General features: G+C 47.4%; 1 protein-coding gene across 2 annotated transcripts in view; it reads left to right on the top strand.

Moving 5' to 3' along the window:
- Positions 1-14,453, top strand: part of adcy8 (adenylate cyclase 8 (brain)) — a 114,834-nt gene that overhangs the window by 69,640 nt on the left and 30,741 nt on the right. For both annotated transcript variants that reach the window (XM_048228050.1, XM_048228049.1), the window contains 3 exons: positions 903-989; positions 6,655-6,827; positions 7,528-7,606. In XM_048228050.1, the coding sequence (XP_048084007.1) occupies positions 903-989; positions 6,655-6,827; positions 7,528-7,606 (339 nt within the window). The remainder of the gene's footprint in view (positions 1-902; positions 990-6,654; positions 6,828-7,527; positions 7,607-14,453) is intronic.

The raw sequence follows: 14,453 nt of genomic DNA, 5'->3' as shown, positions 1-14,453 counted from the left end.
TCTCGGCGGACGTTAGGCCTACATAGTAGACAAGTCCTAAATTATGCGATAGTGAACGTCAAAAAGTCTAGTTGCTCCTTTTTGAAGCGGACTGTCAGAAAAGACTACATGCACCCAGGGCCAGTCGTAATTTACCGACCTGAACTAAATCGCGTCCTGAGCTGGCTATTACGTGCCTTTTAGGCTCACAGAAGTGTAGTTTATAGCCTACATATGGACACAAATTGCATGCTTAAATAGAATAACTATTTTAAAACTGTTTTGTTAAACTATTCAACCGTAACACTTACCATCACGCATGCACCTCTTCCTCTCCTTCTCTCGTGCACTCACACACACGATGGCAAAGCATCCTTTTTGTGACAGGTCCCTTAACAAGCACATAGCCCATTGTGTAGGCCTAGTGAAAATAATTGCTATCACTCAGCTCTTGGATTAACATGATACACAGGGTTTACACTTGTGATGCAAGTTGATAGACAATTGTGTATCAAAAGAACAAAAAAAAAGTTTAAAAGTTGAATACATTTTTTGCAGCATATGTACCCCTATTTTTGACAACTGACATATCGGTTATCTGCCTCCTGTTTTGGTAATAATTAATATTGGTATCGGCCCTGAAAAAAACATATCGGTCGATCCCTAATGCACACACACACACACACACACACACACACACACACAGAAGGTCACTGAAGCTGTTCTCTGTTGTAAAGCATGCTGCATTTGTGTTGTTTGTGTTGTATTCACACATTGTGTGTGTGTGTGTGTGTGTGTGTGTGTGTTTGTGTGTGTGTTTGTGTGTGTGTATGTGTGTGTGTGGTGTGTGTGTGTGTGTGTGTTTGTGTGTGTGTGTGTTTGTTTATGTGTGTGTGTATGTGTGTGTGTGTGTGTATCCACAGCTTTGGTGTGAGTTGGACTCCACTGTCCAATGGAACCAGACCTACAACATCTCCAACAGTTACCCAGACATCTGCTTCAACCCGCAGGTGTGTGTGCGTGAGTGTGTGCTTGCATGCATGAGTGTGTGTGTGCGTGCGTGTGTACATGAGTGTGTGTGTGCGTGCCTGTGTGCATGCGTGCGTGCGTGCATGTTTAGTTCTAACAGCAGGTTTTACTAACAGGTTTTTCTCTTCAGAGCTGAGAGGACGAGAAGGTGTGTACTGCTAGGTATTTAGGTCCTGCTCTATTTACTGATTTATAAACAAGCAATAGTGCTTTAAAGTTAATTTTGTGACTTACTGGAAGCCAGTGCAGGGACTTATAAAATTGGAGTAATGTGGTCAGTTCTGTGGGAGCATATAAAGGTTGAATAATAGTGGCCCCAAGATCAACCCCTGGGGAACACCACAGTTCAAGGACGTTGGTGTTGAGGTACAGTTGCCGCTGGCAACAAGGAAACTCCTTTATTGTAGATATAATTTGAGCCAGTTGATAACTATGCCTGTAAATCCAACCCAGTTTTCTAGTCTGTGTAGTAAAATATTGTAATCAACAGCGTCAAATGCTGCACTAAGGTCCAGTAGCACTAGGACTGATGTTTTACCTCAATCTGTATTGAGACATATGTCATTGAAAACCTTAATAAGAGCTGTTTCAGTGCTGTGATTTGCCCGAAAACCTGACTGAAAGTAATCAAAATACCCATTTGATGTTTGAAAGGTGGTTAGTTGATTAAAGACTACTTTTACAATCATTTTGCCAGGTAGATTGGATATGGGCCTGTAATTGTTTAGCATGGAGGCATCCAGATTATTCTTCTTGAGAAGTGGCTTTACAACAGCTGTTTTCAGAGACATAGGAAAAGTGCCAGACAGCAGTGATACATTTAGGGCCCTATTTTCGTGACGCAAAACCCGGCGCAAATCGCATTATTATTCCGACGCAAAGTGTATTCCTATCGCACGCTGAAGTTGTTCTCCATGCCCTTCTTTTTTACTACAAAATTAGTAACACAGACACACAGACATGGCATACCTGCATCATTTCTGCCTGTTGAGCGCATTGCTGGGAGTTGTGTGGTTAACACATCCACTGTGCATTTAAGCAAGACCAAAGAAAAGGTCAGTCCATGCCACCATGCACAGTGGTTGAACTCTAGGAGACTGTGATAGATAGATAGATAGATAACAGCAAGATAGATAGATAACAGCAGAAAAAGTAATTAAAAGTATATAATATAAAAAACACAACTAAGCAATAAGGACAGTAGAAGATAAAGAATATACTAAATATACTAAAATACAAATTAGAGCCCGACTGATTTATCGGCGGGCCGATATTATCGGACGATATTAGGCATTTTCCAAACTATCGGTATCGGCATTTACAATGGCCTATAAATGAATATTTTAAAAATAAAATAAAAACGGCCAAAACACCCTTAAACCATGTCATGAGTGTTGGCGTTGTATAGTTTGTCCACCAGAGGGCACTCTGCACCGCCCCTGCTGGCAACACTTTCGTATAACGCCACACATCCTGCAACCTGCTGATCCAGCCAGAGTCGGGCAGAGAGAACCAGTTATCCACGAGTGAGATCATCAGTGAAGTGTGTTCATGGTGATTTGGTAACGAGACATACATTGCTTGAAATAACAATTAAAAGAACATCCCCATCAGTTCTCTTAACTCAAATAAGCATGACAAAATTCGTGAAAACAATGTCCAGTTTTGCTGCTGTTAAATAAGCCGAGAGTGAACCGGAATTAGCTAGTAATTACGTTACGTTGTTACAGTGTAGTTGACTGTCTGTCCTTTTAACTTTTGACAATGTGACTGAAGATGTATTTCTTTAATAGCGTGACAGTTATAGCAGTGAGACGTATCATCTCTCCCCGGCCTGTTATTTTGAAAGCGTATGTTTTACAATTTGCAGTATGACATTATCCATTGCTAAATTATGGCTCATCATAGACTAGCTAACCACAAAGCTAGCTAATGCCATGAATATCAGTGGAAGACCGCTAACGTTAACATTAATGAGCTGGGAAACCACAACGAACTTATTCTGCCTAAATAAAGTAATGATTTATAACTAGTATATCTGTAGTTACAGTCCCTGCATTGTAAAATGTAAGTTAGACGTGCGAGGAGTGAACATTTAGACATAGAGAAAAAGTATCAAACGTAGCTTGTGCATAAAAGTTAGCTTTTTTTTTTTACACGTGTGTGAAATTCCATGAAGTGTGCGTTTCAGACTGTCGTTCAGCCGCAGCATTAACGAGTTACATGATGAATTTAGATCACTAAATAGTAGGTTTTAGAAGGCAGGCAGCAACTGATGATTGAAAATGGTTTGATGTAGCTTGATGGAAATAATTTTAAAAGTGCAGGTAAAGGGATAAGCAAGCTGACATTGTAATTATAAGGTAACTTATAAGGCAATAGGGACTAATTATTACACACGCACACTCAAACATTTAAGAGTGCCCTTTATCTTGTTTAATGATAATACAAAGATGATTATAGTAATAATGTCATCATTATGTTTTGTAATTATTAAGTCTTAGTTCAAAGTTATATTTATGAAGCTTACTAAGTCTTTTAATACTTGTAACTTTGATTTGGTTGTTGTTGTTATTATGTTTTTGTTCAAAAGACTAAGTTTAATATCTTAAGTTTGTATTTTTATACATTTTATTTATCAGAACTTTAATATATTTCGATGTTCCTCTGTTCCACTGTGACAATATTATTTAAAAATAAACAAGTTTGTTTTTGAAATGCATTATCATATTATTTTAGTCAATACTCATAAATAACTACAAATAACTAATGTTAGGGAAATCTGTTAATGTTTTGTTGCGCGTTTCTGAAAAAAAAAAAATATATATATCAGCCGATATATCGGATTTTTAAATCAACAAATATTTGTATCGGTATCGGCCTTCAAAATCCTTTATCGGTCGGCTCTAATACAAATTATACTAACTAACACTTAATCTAAATCAATTCTAAAAACAGTATCCACATAGTGGGTGATTAATCAATCAAGAGGCGCTTGCAATGACTGAGGCAGGGACTGACCCTGTGATTCTCTGTGCATAGTAAGGTAAGGTGCTCTGTGTGAATGAGTGTCATGGTGAGTGTCAAGTCCAACAGTGCAAGAATAAAGTCTTATATATATCTATATCTATATATATATATAACTATATTAAGAAAAGGTATATGTGTGGTCACAGTTCGGCTGTGGCATGGAGGGAGGGGTTGTGCATATGTGCTAATATAGCACGCAAACAGTGAGGCAGAAGACAGTGGTAAAAAGTGGCTAGTGGACAGACAGTTCAAGACATAGAGGTGGTGAAGAGGCAGACAGACTATGCGGAGAAGTTTATCTCTCCTCTTCCCTTAAGTGAAGCATTGAACAGTTCAATGGCCCTGGGGACAAATTACTTCCTCAGTCTGTCTGTTGTGCAAGGCAGTGGGTGAAGTTTCCAGCTGATCAGGCTCTTCTGCTTAACAATAGTGCTGTGGAGTGGGTGACACTCATTGTCCAAGATGTTGATCAGTTTGTTCAGGGTCCTTTTGTCAGATATTGAAGTGATGCACTCCAGTTCAGCTCCCACTACAGAGCCAGCCTTCCTTACCAGCCTGTCAATTCGCTCCACATCCTTCTTCCTTGTCCTTCCTCCTCAGCATACCACTGCATAGAAGAGGACGCTGGCAACAACAGACTGGTAGAACATCCTGAGGAGCTTGCTGCACACATTGAAGGACCGCAGCCTCCTCAGGAAGTACAGCCTGCTCTGCCCTTTCTTGTAGAGTGCGTCAGTGTTGGCTGACTAGTCCAGTTTATTGTCCAGGTGGAAACCCAGATACTTGTAGGTGCTTACCACCTCCACATTGACCCCATCAATGGGGACTGGTAGCAGAGTGGGCTTAGACCTGCGGAAATCCACCACCTTCTCCTTGGTCTTTGAAGTGTTGAGTTGAAGATGATTGAGTTTGCACCATTGCACAAAGTCCTCCACCAGGCTCCTGTACTCCTCCTCCTGTCCGTTCCTGATACACCCCACAATTGCAGTATCGTCAGAAATCTTCTGCATGTGGCATGACTCGGTGTTGTAGCAGAAGTCAGATGTGTACAGGGTGAACAGGACTGGAGAGAGCACAGTTCCCTGTGGCGCTCCGGTGCTGCTGATCACAATGTCAGAGAGACAGTTCTTCAGTCTGACGAACTGTAGTCGCTCGGTCAGGTAATCTGTAATCCAGGTTACCAGGTGAGCGTCCACACCCATCTGCAAGAGTTTGTCTCCCAGTCTGAGGAGTTGGATGGTGTTAAAAGCACTTGAGAAATAAAAGAACATGATTCTCCCAGCACTTTTCCCCTTGTCTAGGTGAGAATGTGTCCTGTGTAGAAGATAAGTGATGGAATTGTCCACGCCCACTTTCTCCTAGTATGCAAACTGTAACGGGTCTAGTGCATGGCGTACCTGGGGTCTAAGGAATACCTAAGACCAGCCGCTCCATTGTCTTCATCACATGTGATGTAAGAGCGACAGGTCTGTAGTCATTAAGCTCACTAGGGTGTGGCTTCTTAGGGACAGGGGTGAGACATGATGTCTTCCACAGTGTTGGAACTTGTCCAAGGCGTAGACTCAATTTGAAGATGTGCTTCAGTGGCTCCCTCAGTTCAGCAGCACTTGAGTAGCCTTAGACACAGTCTGTCAGGCCACGCTGCCTTATTGGTGTGCAGTTTCTTTAGTTGAGCTCTCACTTGATCTGTTGTGATGATGGGGGGTGTAAGGATGGGGAGGGTTTGCATGGAAAGCACCTTTTACCTTTGACAAAACCTGATTAAAACTAATTGCTGAAATAAATAGTTTTGTATATCTTTTTTACATAACATTGGCCATTGCTAATGACACAGTAAGTAATATAGCAAACTGTCATTAAATAAATCAATTCAAGCTATAATTAGGCTATACTGAGCCTGATCTATTTATACCAGTGCTTTTCTTAAAATGAAGTTAATACCTTTTAGAAAAATGTCACCCTGATTTGCATTTGTATAGAATTAGGAGGAGGGGGGTCAAGGGGGGACGACTGCCAACGTCAATTTTCGACAATTTACGGGAGTTTTTGTGTTGCCTGCAAATTGCCGTATACAGTTGTAAACCTGGACTTCCATGACAATCTACAGTGCACAGACAATCTACGAAAATCCCACTTTTCATGCAGTGGAGTCTGTAGCATTGTGTAGCATTTTGTAGCTAGAGTCTGTTATCAGTCCGTTTGTAATGTGTTCCAAATTGCACAACTTGGAATGAAAGTCTTCTCTGCTTGTGCAAAGCTCATCCTAAACAACTTGCTGGTGCTAACAACGCTTCATAAACTGCATTGTGGAAATATATAGTTTGTGATTTAGTGCTGTTTAAATGCATAGGGAATTCTACTGTTTTGTATGGGCCATTTGCATAAGGACATACAGTATATGGCCATTTAAAGGCATAGGGAATTCTACTGTTTTGTGTCTGTGTGCGTGCGTGTGTAACTGTGTCTGTGTGTGTGTGTGTGTGGATCTGTGTGTCTGTGTGTGTATGTGTCTGTATGTGTGTGTGTGTGTGTGTGTGGATCTGTGTGTGTGTGTGTGTGTGTGTGGGTCTGTGTGTGTGTGTGTATGTGTGTGGATCTGTGTGTGTGTGTGTGTAGTATTTTGTGTTTACAGGCCTGCTGGCGATGGTCACTTGTGCGGTGTTCCTGCGGTTGAACTCGCTGCTGAAACTGACCGTGCTGCTGGTCATCATGAGCTTCTACTCCCTCCTCACCGAAGGCCTCTACACACCCCTCTTCCTACGCTACGACACACTGCACCCCACCAGCAGGTACACACACACACACACACACACACACCCCTCTTCCTGCGCTACGACACACTGCACCCCACCAGCAGGTACACACACACACACACACACACACACCTCTTCCTGCGCTACGACACACTGCACCCCACCAGCAGGTACACACACACACACACACACACACCTCTTCCTCTACACCCCACCAGCAGGTACACAGGTGTGTGTGTGTGTGTGTGTTTTGAATTTCCCCTTGGGGATCAATAAAGTATCTATCTATCTATCTATCTATCTATCTATCTATCACACACTAACACACCCCTTTTTCTCTTTTTTTTCACACACAGCCGTGGCCTACTGCACTTCAGACTTGTAACCGGAGGGTTGCCGGTTCGAACCCGACTTGTAGGCATGGCTGAAGTGCCCTTGAGCAAGGCACCTGACCCCTCACTGCTCCCCGAGCGCCGCTGCTGATGCAGGCAGCTCACTGCGCCGGGATTAGTGTGTGCTTCACCTCACTGTGTGATCACTGTGCTGTTTGTGTTTCACTAATTCACGGATTGGGATAAATGCAGAGACCAAATTAACCTCATGGGATCAAAAGAGTATATATACACTTATACTTAGATACACATACATCCCTCTTCCTCCATTACGATACACTGCACCCCACCAGCAGGTACACACACACACACACACACGCTGACTTGTGTGTGTGTTTCCTCAGGAGTTTTCTGGGCACCAAGGAGACGTCACTGCTCCTGATGGCCATGTTTCTGCTGGCAGTCTTCTACCATGGACAGCAGGTTTGTGTGTGTGTGTGTGTGTGTGTGTGTGTGTGTGTGTACTTGTGTCTGTGTGTGTGTGTGTGTGTGCATGTGTGTGTTCCTTTGTGTGTGTTGCATCTGAGGGCACTTTTAAATTCACTCTGCTGAATTATCTTCTTTGATGCTTGAGATCAGATGCACATGCACAAACACACACACACACACCTTTAATGAAGGGCTTTGTTGCTTTGGTGAAGTAAAAGACTCAGATGTAAAAGATGAGGGGTGTCTTAGTATCTCTCCTGCAATCCCTCTTTATGACACACACACACACACACACACCTTTAATGAAGGGCTTTGTTGCTTTGGTAAAAAAAGACTCAGATGTAAAAGATGAGGGGTGTCTTAGTATCTCTCCTGCATTCCCTCCCTATGACACCAATAACACACAAACACACACACAGATACACACATACACATACTGTACACACAATAATTCCATAGAAAAAATACACATAAACTCACACCCATACTGTACACACAGAGAAAAAAATACACACAAACACACACACACACACGGTTCTTGAATTTCCTGGGATCAATAAAGTATCTATCTATCTATCTATCTATCTATGCTAGGGTAAATGACACACACACACACAAAGGTTATGTTAGAATATGTGTAGGGCTGCAGCTATCGATTCTTTTGAATTGAGTATTCTAGCGATTATTTCATCGACAATTAAAATCGGATAAAAAATAATTCTGTGTTATTAAGTGCAATTTATTAATATGCACAACAAATGTCATGCTGTAAACTAGCCCTAGTCACTTCAAAGTAAATTAATATATCTGTTTTATGTAAATTTGTGCATCTGCAAACATTTACCATTACTACCAAATAACCTCCCTTACAAAGAATAACTGCAGTTTTACAGTGCAGTGCTTTTAGTATTGTCATGTGCAAAATACTGCATTTCTGTAGGCCTACAGTAGGCTACTATGCAGTCCAAAATACTTTATTTCCTGCATAAGAACTGCAAATATTTTGTTTTGACACTTATGCGTTATTTTTTTTTTGTAAGGACTATAATTATGTCTGGGGTAGGCGATAGGTAGCCTAACCTAACACAAGGAGTGTGTGTGTGTGTCAGACACCAAACAGGACGAGGACCACAAAAAAGCCACGCTAGAATGTTTATTTAAGGGTTGGGGGTTACAGGGGTTTCGAGTTCCAAGAGTCTGCGTGTGTGTGTTCCCCCCAATAGCCGAGCAGCAATGGCAGGAGCTGATGATCCGGGGAAGTCCTGGGGAAACACACACACAACAGCAATTGAAACGAAGCAGCAGTACAGTCAAGGGCTAGGCTGTATCTCAGAGAAGAGAGACGGAAGGCAGGTCAAGATTACCGGGCTGGAGAGATCAAAGAAGTAGTCGAGGCCGGGTCTGGGTTCACAGGCAAAGAGTAAGAGTCGCTTTCCCAAGACAGGCAGGTAACTGGTGCTGGGTTTGCAGACGATCTGACAAGTGTGGACTGAAAAGCAAGGCTTTATATACCGGCATGATGAGTGGTGAATGCAGTGCAGCTGGTAGGTAAACGAGGCAGAGCAGAGCAGGAAACAGGTGGAGGTCATCAGACTTTAATCAGGGGCCTGTTACCAGGCAGAGAGAGCTCATGACAGAACCCCCCAAGGGATCGGCCCCAGAAGTCCCCAAGAGTGACACCACGCCGGGGAGGGCGGAGGGAGCCGGGTGGAGGGCTAGGGAATTCCTCCGTCGGTCAGTGAACATCCTCATCCTCGGAGGGAGCTGGAGGGGGTCGGGGACAGAAGACGGGACAGGTACCGGTGACAGGGTCAGGGTCAGGCACAGGACAGGAAGCCGGGCGGGCAGGGACGGTTAGGGGACCCCTCTGGGGCCCCTCACGGGATTGCAGGTTGATCAGGATGCAGACGGTGGAAGTCGGCGATGAGTGTCCGGCCCACAATCCGACTGGCTGGCACCCAGGTTCTCTCCTCAGGCCCATAGCCCTCCCAGTCGACCAGATACTGGAGGCCCCCTACCTCGCCGCCTGGACGAAGCAGGCGCCGGAACGGTGTACACCAGCCCACCGCCAATCCAGGCCAGGAGGAGGAGGAGGAAGCGCACGGGACCAGCTGGCTTTCATGCTGGCCGGCTTGACTTTCGAAACATGGAAAGTAGGGTGCACCCTCATGGAGGTTGGCAACTGGAGCCGATCTGCGGGTTGGGCTGATGACCCCCTGGATAGAAACGGGCCGAGGAATCGAGGTGCCAGTTTACGCATTCCACCCGCAGTGGGGAGATCCTTGGCTGACAGCCACACCTTCTGGCCAACACGGTGGCGGGTGCGGCGATCTTCGGGCCCCAGTGGCATAGCTGACAGCTGACTTGGAGTAATGCGGGCTTGTGACCAGACCAGGTGGCAACGGGGCATAGGGCAGGGCAGGCGGGCAGACACATCTCCCTCCTGGCTGGGGGAACAGGGGGCTGGTAGCCATACACACACTGGAAAGGTGACATACCAGTGGCAGAGCAGGTGAGGGAGTTGTTAGCATACCCATCCACGCCAGTTGTTGTGCCCCAAGCCTGGGGTTTAAGTGAAAACCATGCACCGGCGCCTTCTCCAGCTCCTGGTTTGCCCGCCGATTGACCATTGGACTGGGGGGGAACCCAGAGGTGAGACTCACTGTGGCCCCTAGAAGACAGCAGAACTCCTTCCAGAATGTGGAGGTGAATTGCGGACCTGGGTCAGAGACAACATCCCTGGGCAGCCCGTGTGGACGGAAGACATGATCAAGAACAGCCTGGGCAGTCTCTCTGGCAGATGGCAGTTTAGGAGGGGAATGAAGTGTGCCATCTTGCTGAACCCGTCAACCAATAGTGAGAATGACCCACATCCCACCTGATGGTGGGAGGCCAGTTACAAAGTCCAAGGAGACGCGGGGACCAGGGTCGCGGTGGGCACAGGCAAGGGCTGGAGTGAACCAGCCGGGGGGCAGGGGAGACTTGTTCTGATTGCAGGTGGGGCAGGCACAGACCTAATTCTCGGACATCCTTCTCAAAGCAGACCCCACCAGAAGCGCCAAGGAGGAGATGGCAGGTGCTGGCGGAGCCCGGGGGTGGCAAGGCGGAGTTGTGTCCCCACTGTATGACCCGGGACCTCAAATTCTCTGGGACAAAGAGACGACCGTCTGGGCATGCACTGGGACTGGGATGGTCATGAGGGCCTCCTGAATTTCCTCCCCGATATCCCAGGTCAGGGCAGCTATGACTCCCCGGATCGGGCAGAATTGATGCAGGTTCCTGGGAAGGGGCTGCCATCCTTATGAAACTGACGGGAGAGAGCGTCCGGCTTGGTGTTCGGTGAACCCAAGCGTATGACAGGGTGAAGTTGAATCTGGTGAAAAAAACAAGGCCCAGCGGGACTGTCTGGGGTTAAGACGCTTGGCGTTGGATGTATTCGAGGGGTTTTGTGATCGGTCCAGACCAGGAACGAACTGTGGACCCCTCCAGCCAGTGACACCACCCTCCAGGGCAAGCTTGACTGCCAACAGCTCACGGTCTCCAACATCATAATTGCGCCTGCAGGTGAAAGCCGGCGAGAGAAAAAAAAATGCACAGGGGGGTGCAACTTGTTGTCCTCCTCTGCCCTGTTGAGAGAGTATGGCCCCACTCCCCACGCCTGAGGCATCCACCGTGACAACCAACTGCCGGTCTGAACTGCATCTGGAGTGATGGGGGGCAGTGGTGAACCGGGTCTTGAGGGTATGAAAGGCTGTGTTGGCCTCTGGGGTCCAGGAAAAGGGGTGTTTGATGCTGGTCAGAGCTGTGAGGGGCGGGCGACGAGAGCTGTAGTTCGATGAATCTCCGTAGAAATTGGCAAACCCGAGGAATTGCTGCAACTTCTTCCTATTCCCGAACTGGCCAGGGAGGTAACTGCCGAGACCTTTGGGGGTCCATCTGGATATTGCCTTCAGCGACAACGTATCCCAGCAGGAATACACAGTCTGGAGCGTGGAACCGTGCATTTCTCCCTTTGACATAAAGGGAGTTCTCCAGGAGCCGTTGAAGAACCAGCTGGACATGACGAGTGTGTTGGGACAGAGTTCTGGGAGAAAATTAAGATGTCGCCCAGGTACACGGTAATATCTAATTTATTCAGCATGTCCCGCAAAGTACATCATTCACCAGCGCCTGGAATATCAGCTGGGGCGTTGGTGGCCAAATGGCATTACCAGGTACTCATAATGGTCGGGTGTGGGTGTTGAATGCAGTCTTCCACTGTCACCCTCCCTTACTCGGACTAGGTGGTAAGCATTTCTAAGGTCCAGTTTGGTGAAAAATAGTGGATCCCTGGAGCAACTCAAAAAGCAGAGGTGAGTAAAGGCAGAGAGGGTACCGTTCTTCACTGTGACATCGTTCAGACCTCGATAATCAATGCAGGGCTTAAGAGAACCATCTTTCTTTCCACAAAGAAGAACCCCGCACCAGCTGGCGAGGAAAGACCAAGGATGAGTCCAGCTGCCAGGAGTCCCTGATGTAAACCCTCCATAGTTTTTTCTTTCAGGAGGGGATAGTGAGTAGGAGGTGACCTTTGGGTGGAGCAGTCCCAGGGAGGAGACAATACTTTTACAGTCTGATCGGTGTGGGGCAGAGATGTGGCTTTGGTCTTGTTGAACACCTCGAGGCCATGGTAACATTCAGGGACATTAGAAATGTCGGGGCAGTGCTGGGGGGTACTGAGCGGGGGCAGCGAGGCAGCAAAACAGGTCAGGTGGCAGGCATTTCCCACCTCTTTCACAGTTCCGAGGCCCAATCGAGGTGAGGATTGTGGAGACGGGAGCCAAGGGTAGCCCAGGATTAGGGGCTGGCCTGGGGAGCTGAGCAGGTGGGAAGATGGTCTCTCGGTGGTTTCCTGACACCATCATTGAGATGGGGGCTGTGATGCTGGTAACTGTGCCACCACGTGACCCCAGGGCCGGCTGGAACAGGAGTGGATAAGCCGATGGCTTTCCAAGCCCAGCTGACTCAGCAAGTCCTGTGTCAATAATGTTTGCTTCTGGCCAGAGTCCACCAGGGCTGCCAGGGTGTGGGTGGAATCAGACAGGTAAAGACAGACTTGGGATGAGGGGCTTCACGGCTGATGGGGCCGGAATGTTCATTGAGCTCATCCGGATTCCTCCTACATCTGGTGAGCTCCGGCCTTTGCTGGACAGGTGGCGATCCCTCGATGACCATCACCACCACCAGCACAGGCACAAGTTGAGGCAGATGCTGTCACATGCCTGCAGGGGTTAGGAGGCGCGGCCGATCTCCATCGGTTCAGACTGGTCCGGCTGGTTAGACGGGTGTGGCAGGTGCGGACAGAAGGGCAGTTGGGACACTCCGTGCTGGTGGATGGACTCGGCGCCCTCTCTCTCCGGACGACGGACCTGGATCCCCATGGTCGATGCGACAGCCAGAGCAATGGCTTTATCAAGAGTGGGGGTTGATCATGGGAAACCAGCTCGCCCTTTATGTAGTCCCGCCAGGCTGTGGAGGGAAGGCATCCACCAATGTTTCCATGTTCCAGGAGTCCACTTGCCACAGTTCGAAGTCAACAGTAATCCGCAACAGTTCCCTGCCTTGGCTAATACTCATCAGGGTCCGAGGATGCCTCGTGTGTGGTGGATTGTCGAATACCGCCCAGGCATCTCCTCTGCGGAATAGGTTGAAGGTTTGCACATGCTGGGGTCTGGCCTTTCGAACTCCGCCCGTTCCCCAGAGTCGAGCTTCGGCCCGTCAGGCCCGGTGATCCGCGTAACCGACCTAGCCCTTCAGTGGCAAAGTCCTGGGTTGCAGGGTAAACTGGACCACGGCGGCTCGTCAGGAGCCGTACCTGGGTTGGGTGCCCGCTGAACCGCTCTGGGTTGCGATCCTGGTTCTGGGGCTCCGGCAACCCACGGCAGCAGTGGACTGGGCAGGAGACTTCGGTGCTGGGCGGTGAGAAGTTGAATGATCATTACAGGTTGTTGCTGTTGCTGCTGGAACTGCTGAAGCTGTTGGTAGGCGGCTTGAAGTAGGAGGCAGTGTCAGCGGTGTTGGAATTGCCTCTCTCTCCAGTCTCTTCCAGGCGTTGCATGGCGGTGGGTGGTTCTGGTTCCGGGTTTCCATGCTGGTTCGACCGTGCACTGGGTCCATGTTTGGTCAGATCGTACTGTCAGACACCAAACAGGGGCCGAGGACCACAAAAGCGTCCGCGTTAGAATGTTTATTTAAGGTTGGGGGTTACAGGGGGTTTCAGGTGTTCGGGAGTTCCAAGAGTCTGCGTGTGTGTTCCCCAATAACCCGGCAGCAATGGCAGGAGCTGGATGATCGGGAAGTCCTGGGGGAAACACACACACAACAACAATGAAGCGAAGCAGCAGTACAGTCAAGGGCTAGGCTGTATTAAGTAGAAGAAGAGGCGGAAGGCAGGTCAAGATTACCCGGGGCTGGAGATCAAAGAAGTAGTCCGGTCTGGGTTCACAGGCAAAAGAGTAAGAGTCGTTTTTCCAGACGGGCAGGTAACTGAGTGCGGGGTTTGCAGGCGATCTGACAAGTGTGGACTGAAAAGCAAAGGCTTTATATACCCGGGCATGATGAGTGGTGAATGCAGTGCAGCTGGTAGGTAAACGAGGGTGAGGCAAGAGCAGAGCAGGGAACAGGTGGAGGTGTAGAACTTTAATCAGGCGTGTTACCAGTCGCGAGAGAGAGATGAGATGAGTGTGTGTGAGTTTTGGTGTAAACATTGCTTTCGCTTGCAATTTTATAAATTAGTTTACTACTTAAAGGAACCATATGTAAAGATTGTGGCCAAAACTGGTACTACAATTACTTTCATTAC

This window comes from Alosa alosa, chromosome 19 (assembly GCF_017589495.1).
Source record: "Alosa alosa isolate M-15738 ecotype Scorff River chromosome 19, AALO_Geno_1.1, whole genome shotgun sequence".
Taxonomy (NCBI): Eukaryota; Metazoa; Chordata; class Actinopteri; order Clupeiformes; family Clupeidae; genus Alosa; species Alosa alosa.
The sequence above is the reverse complement of the archived record's forward strand: the minus strand, read 5'-3'. Positions and strand labels throughout refer to the sequence as shown.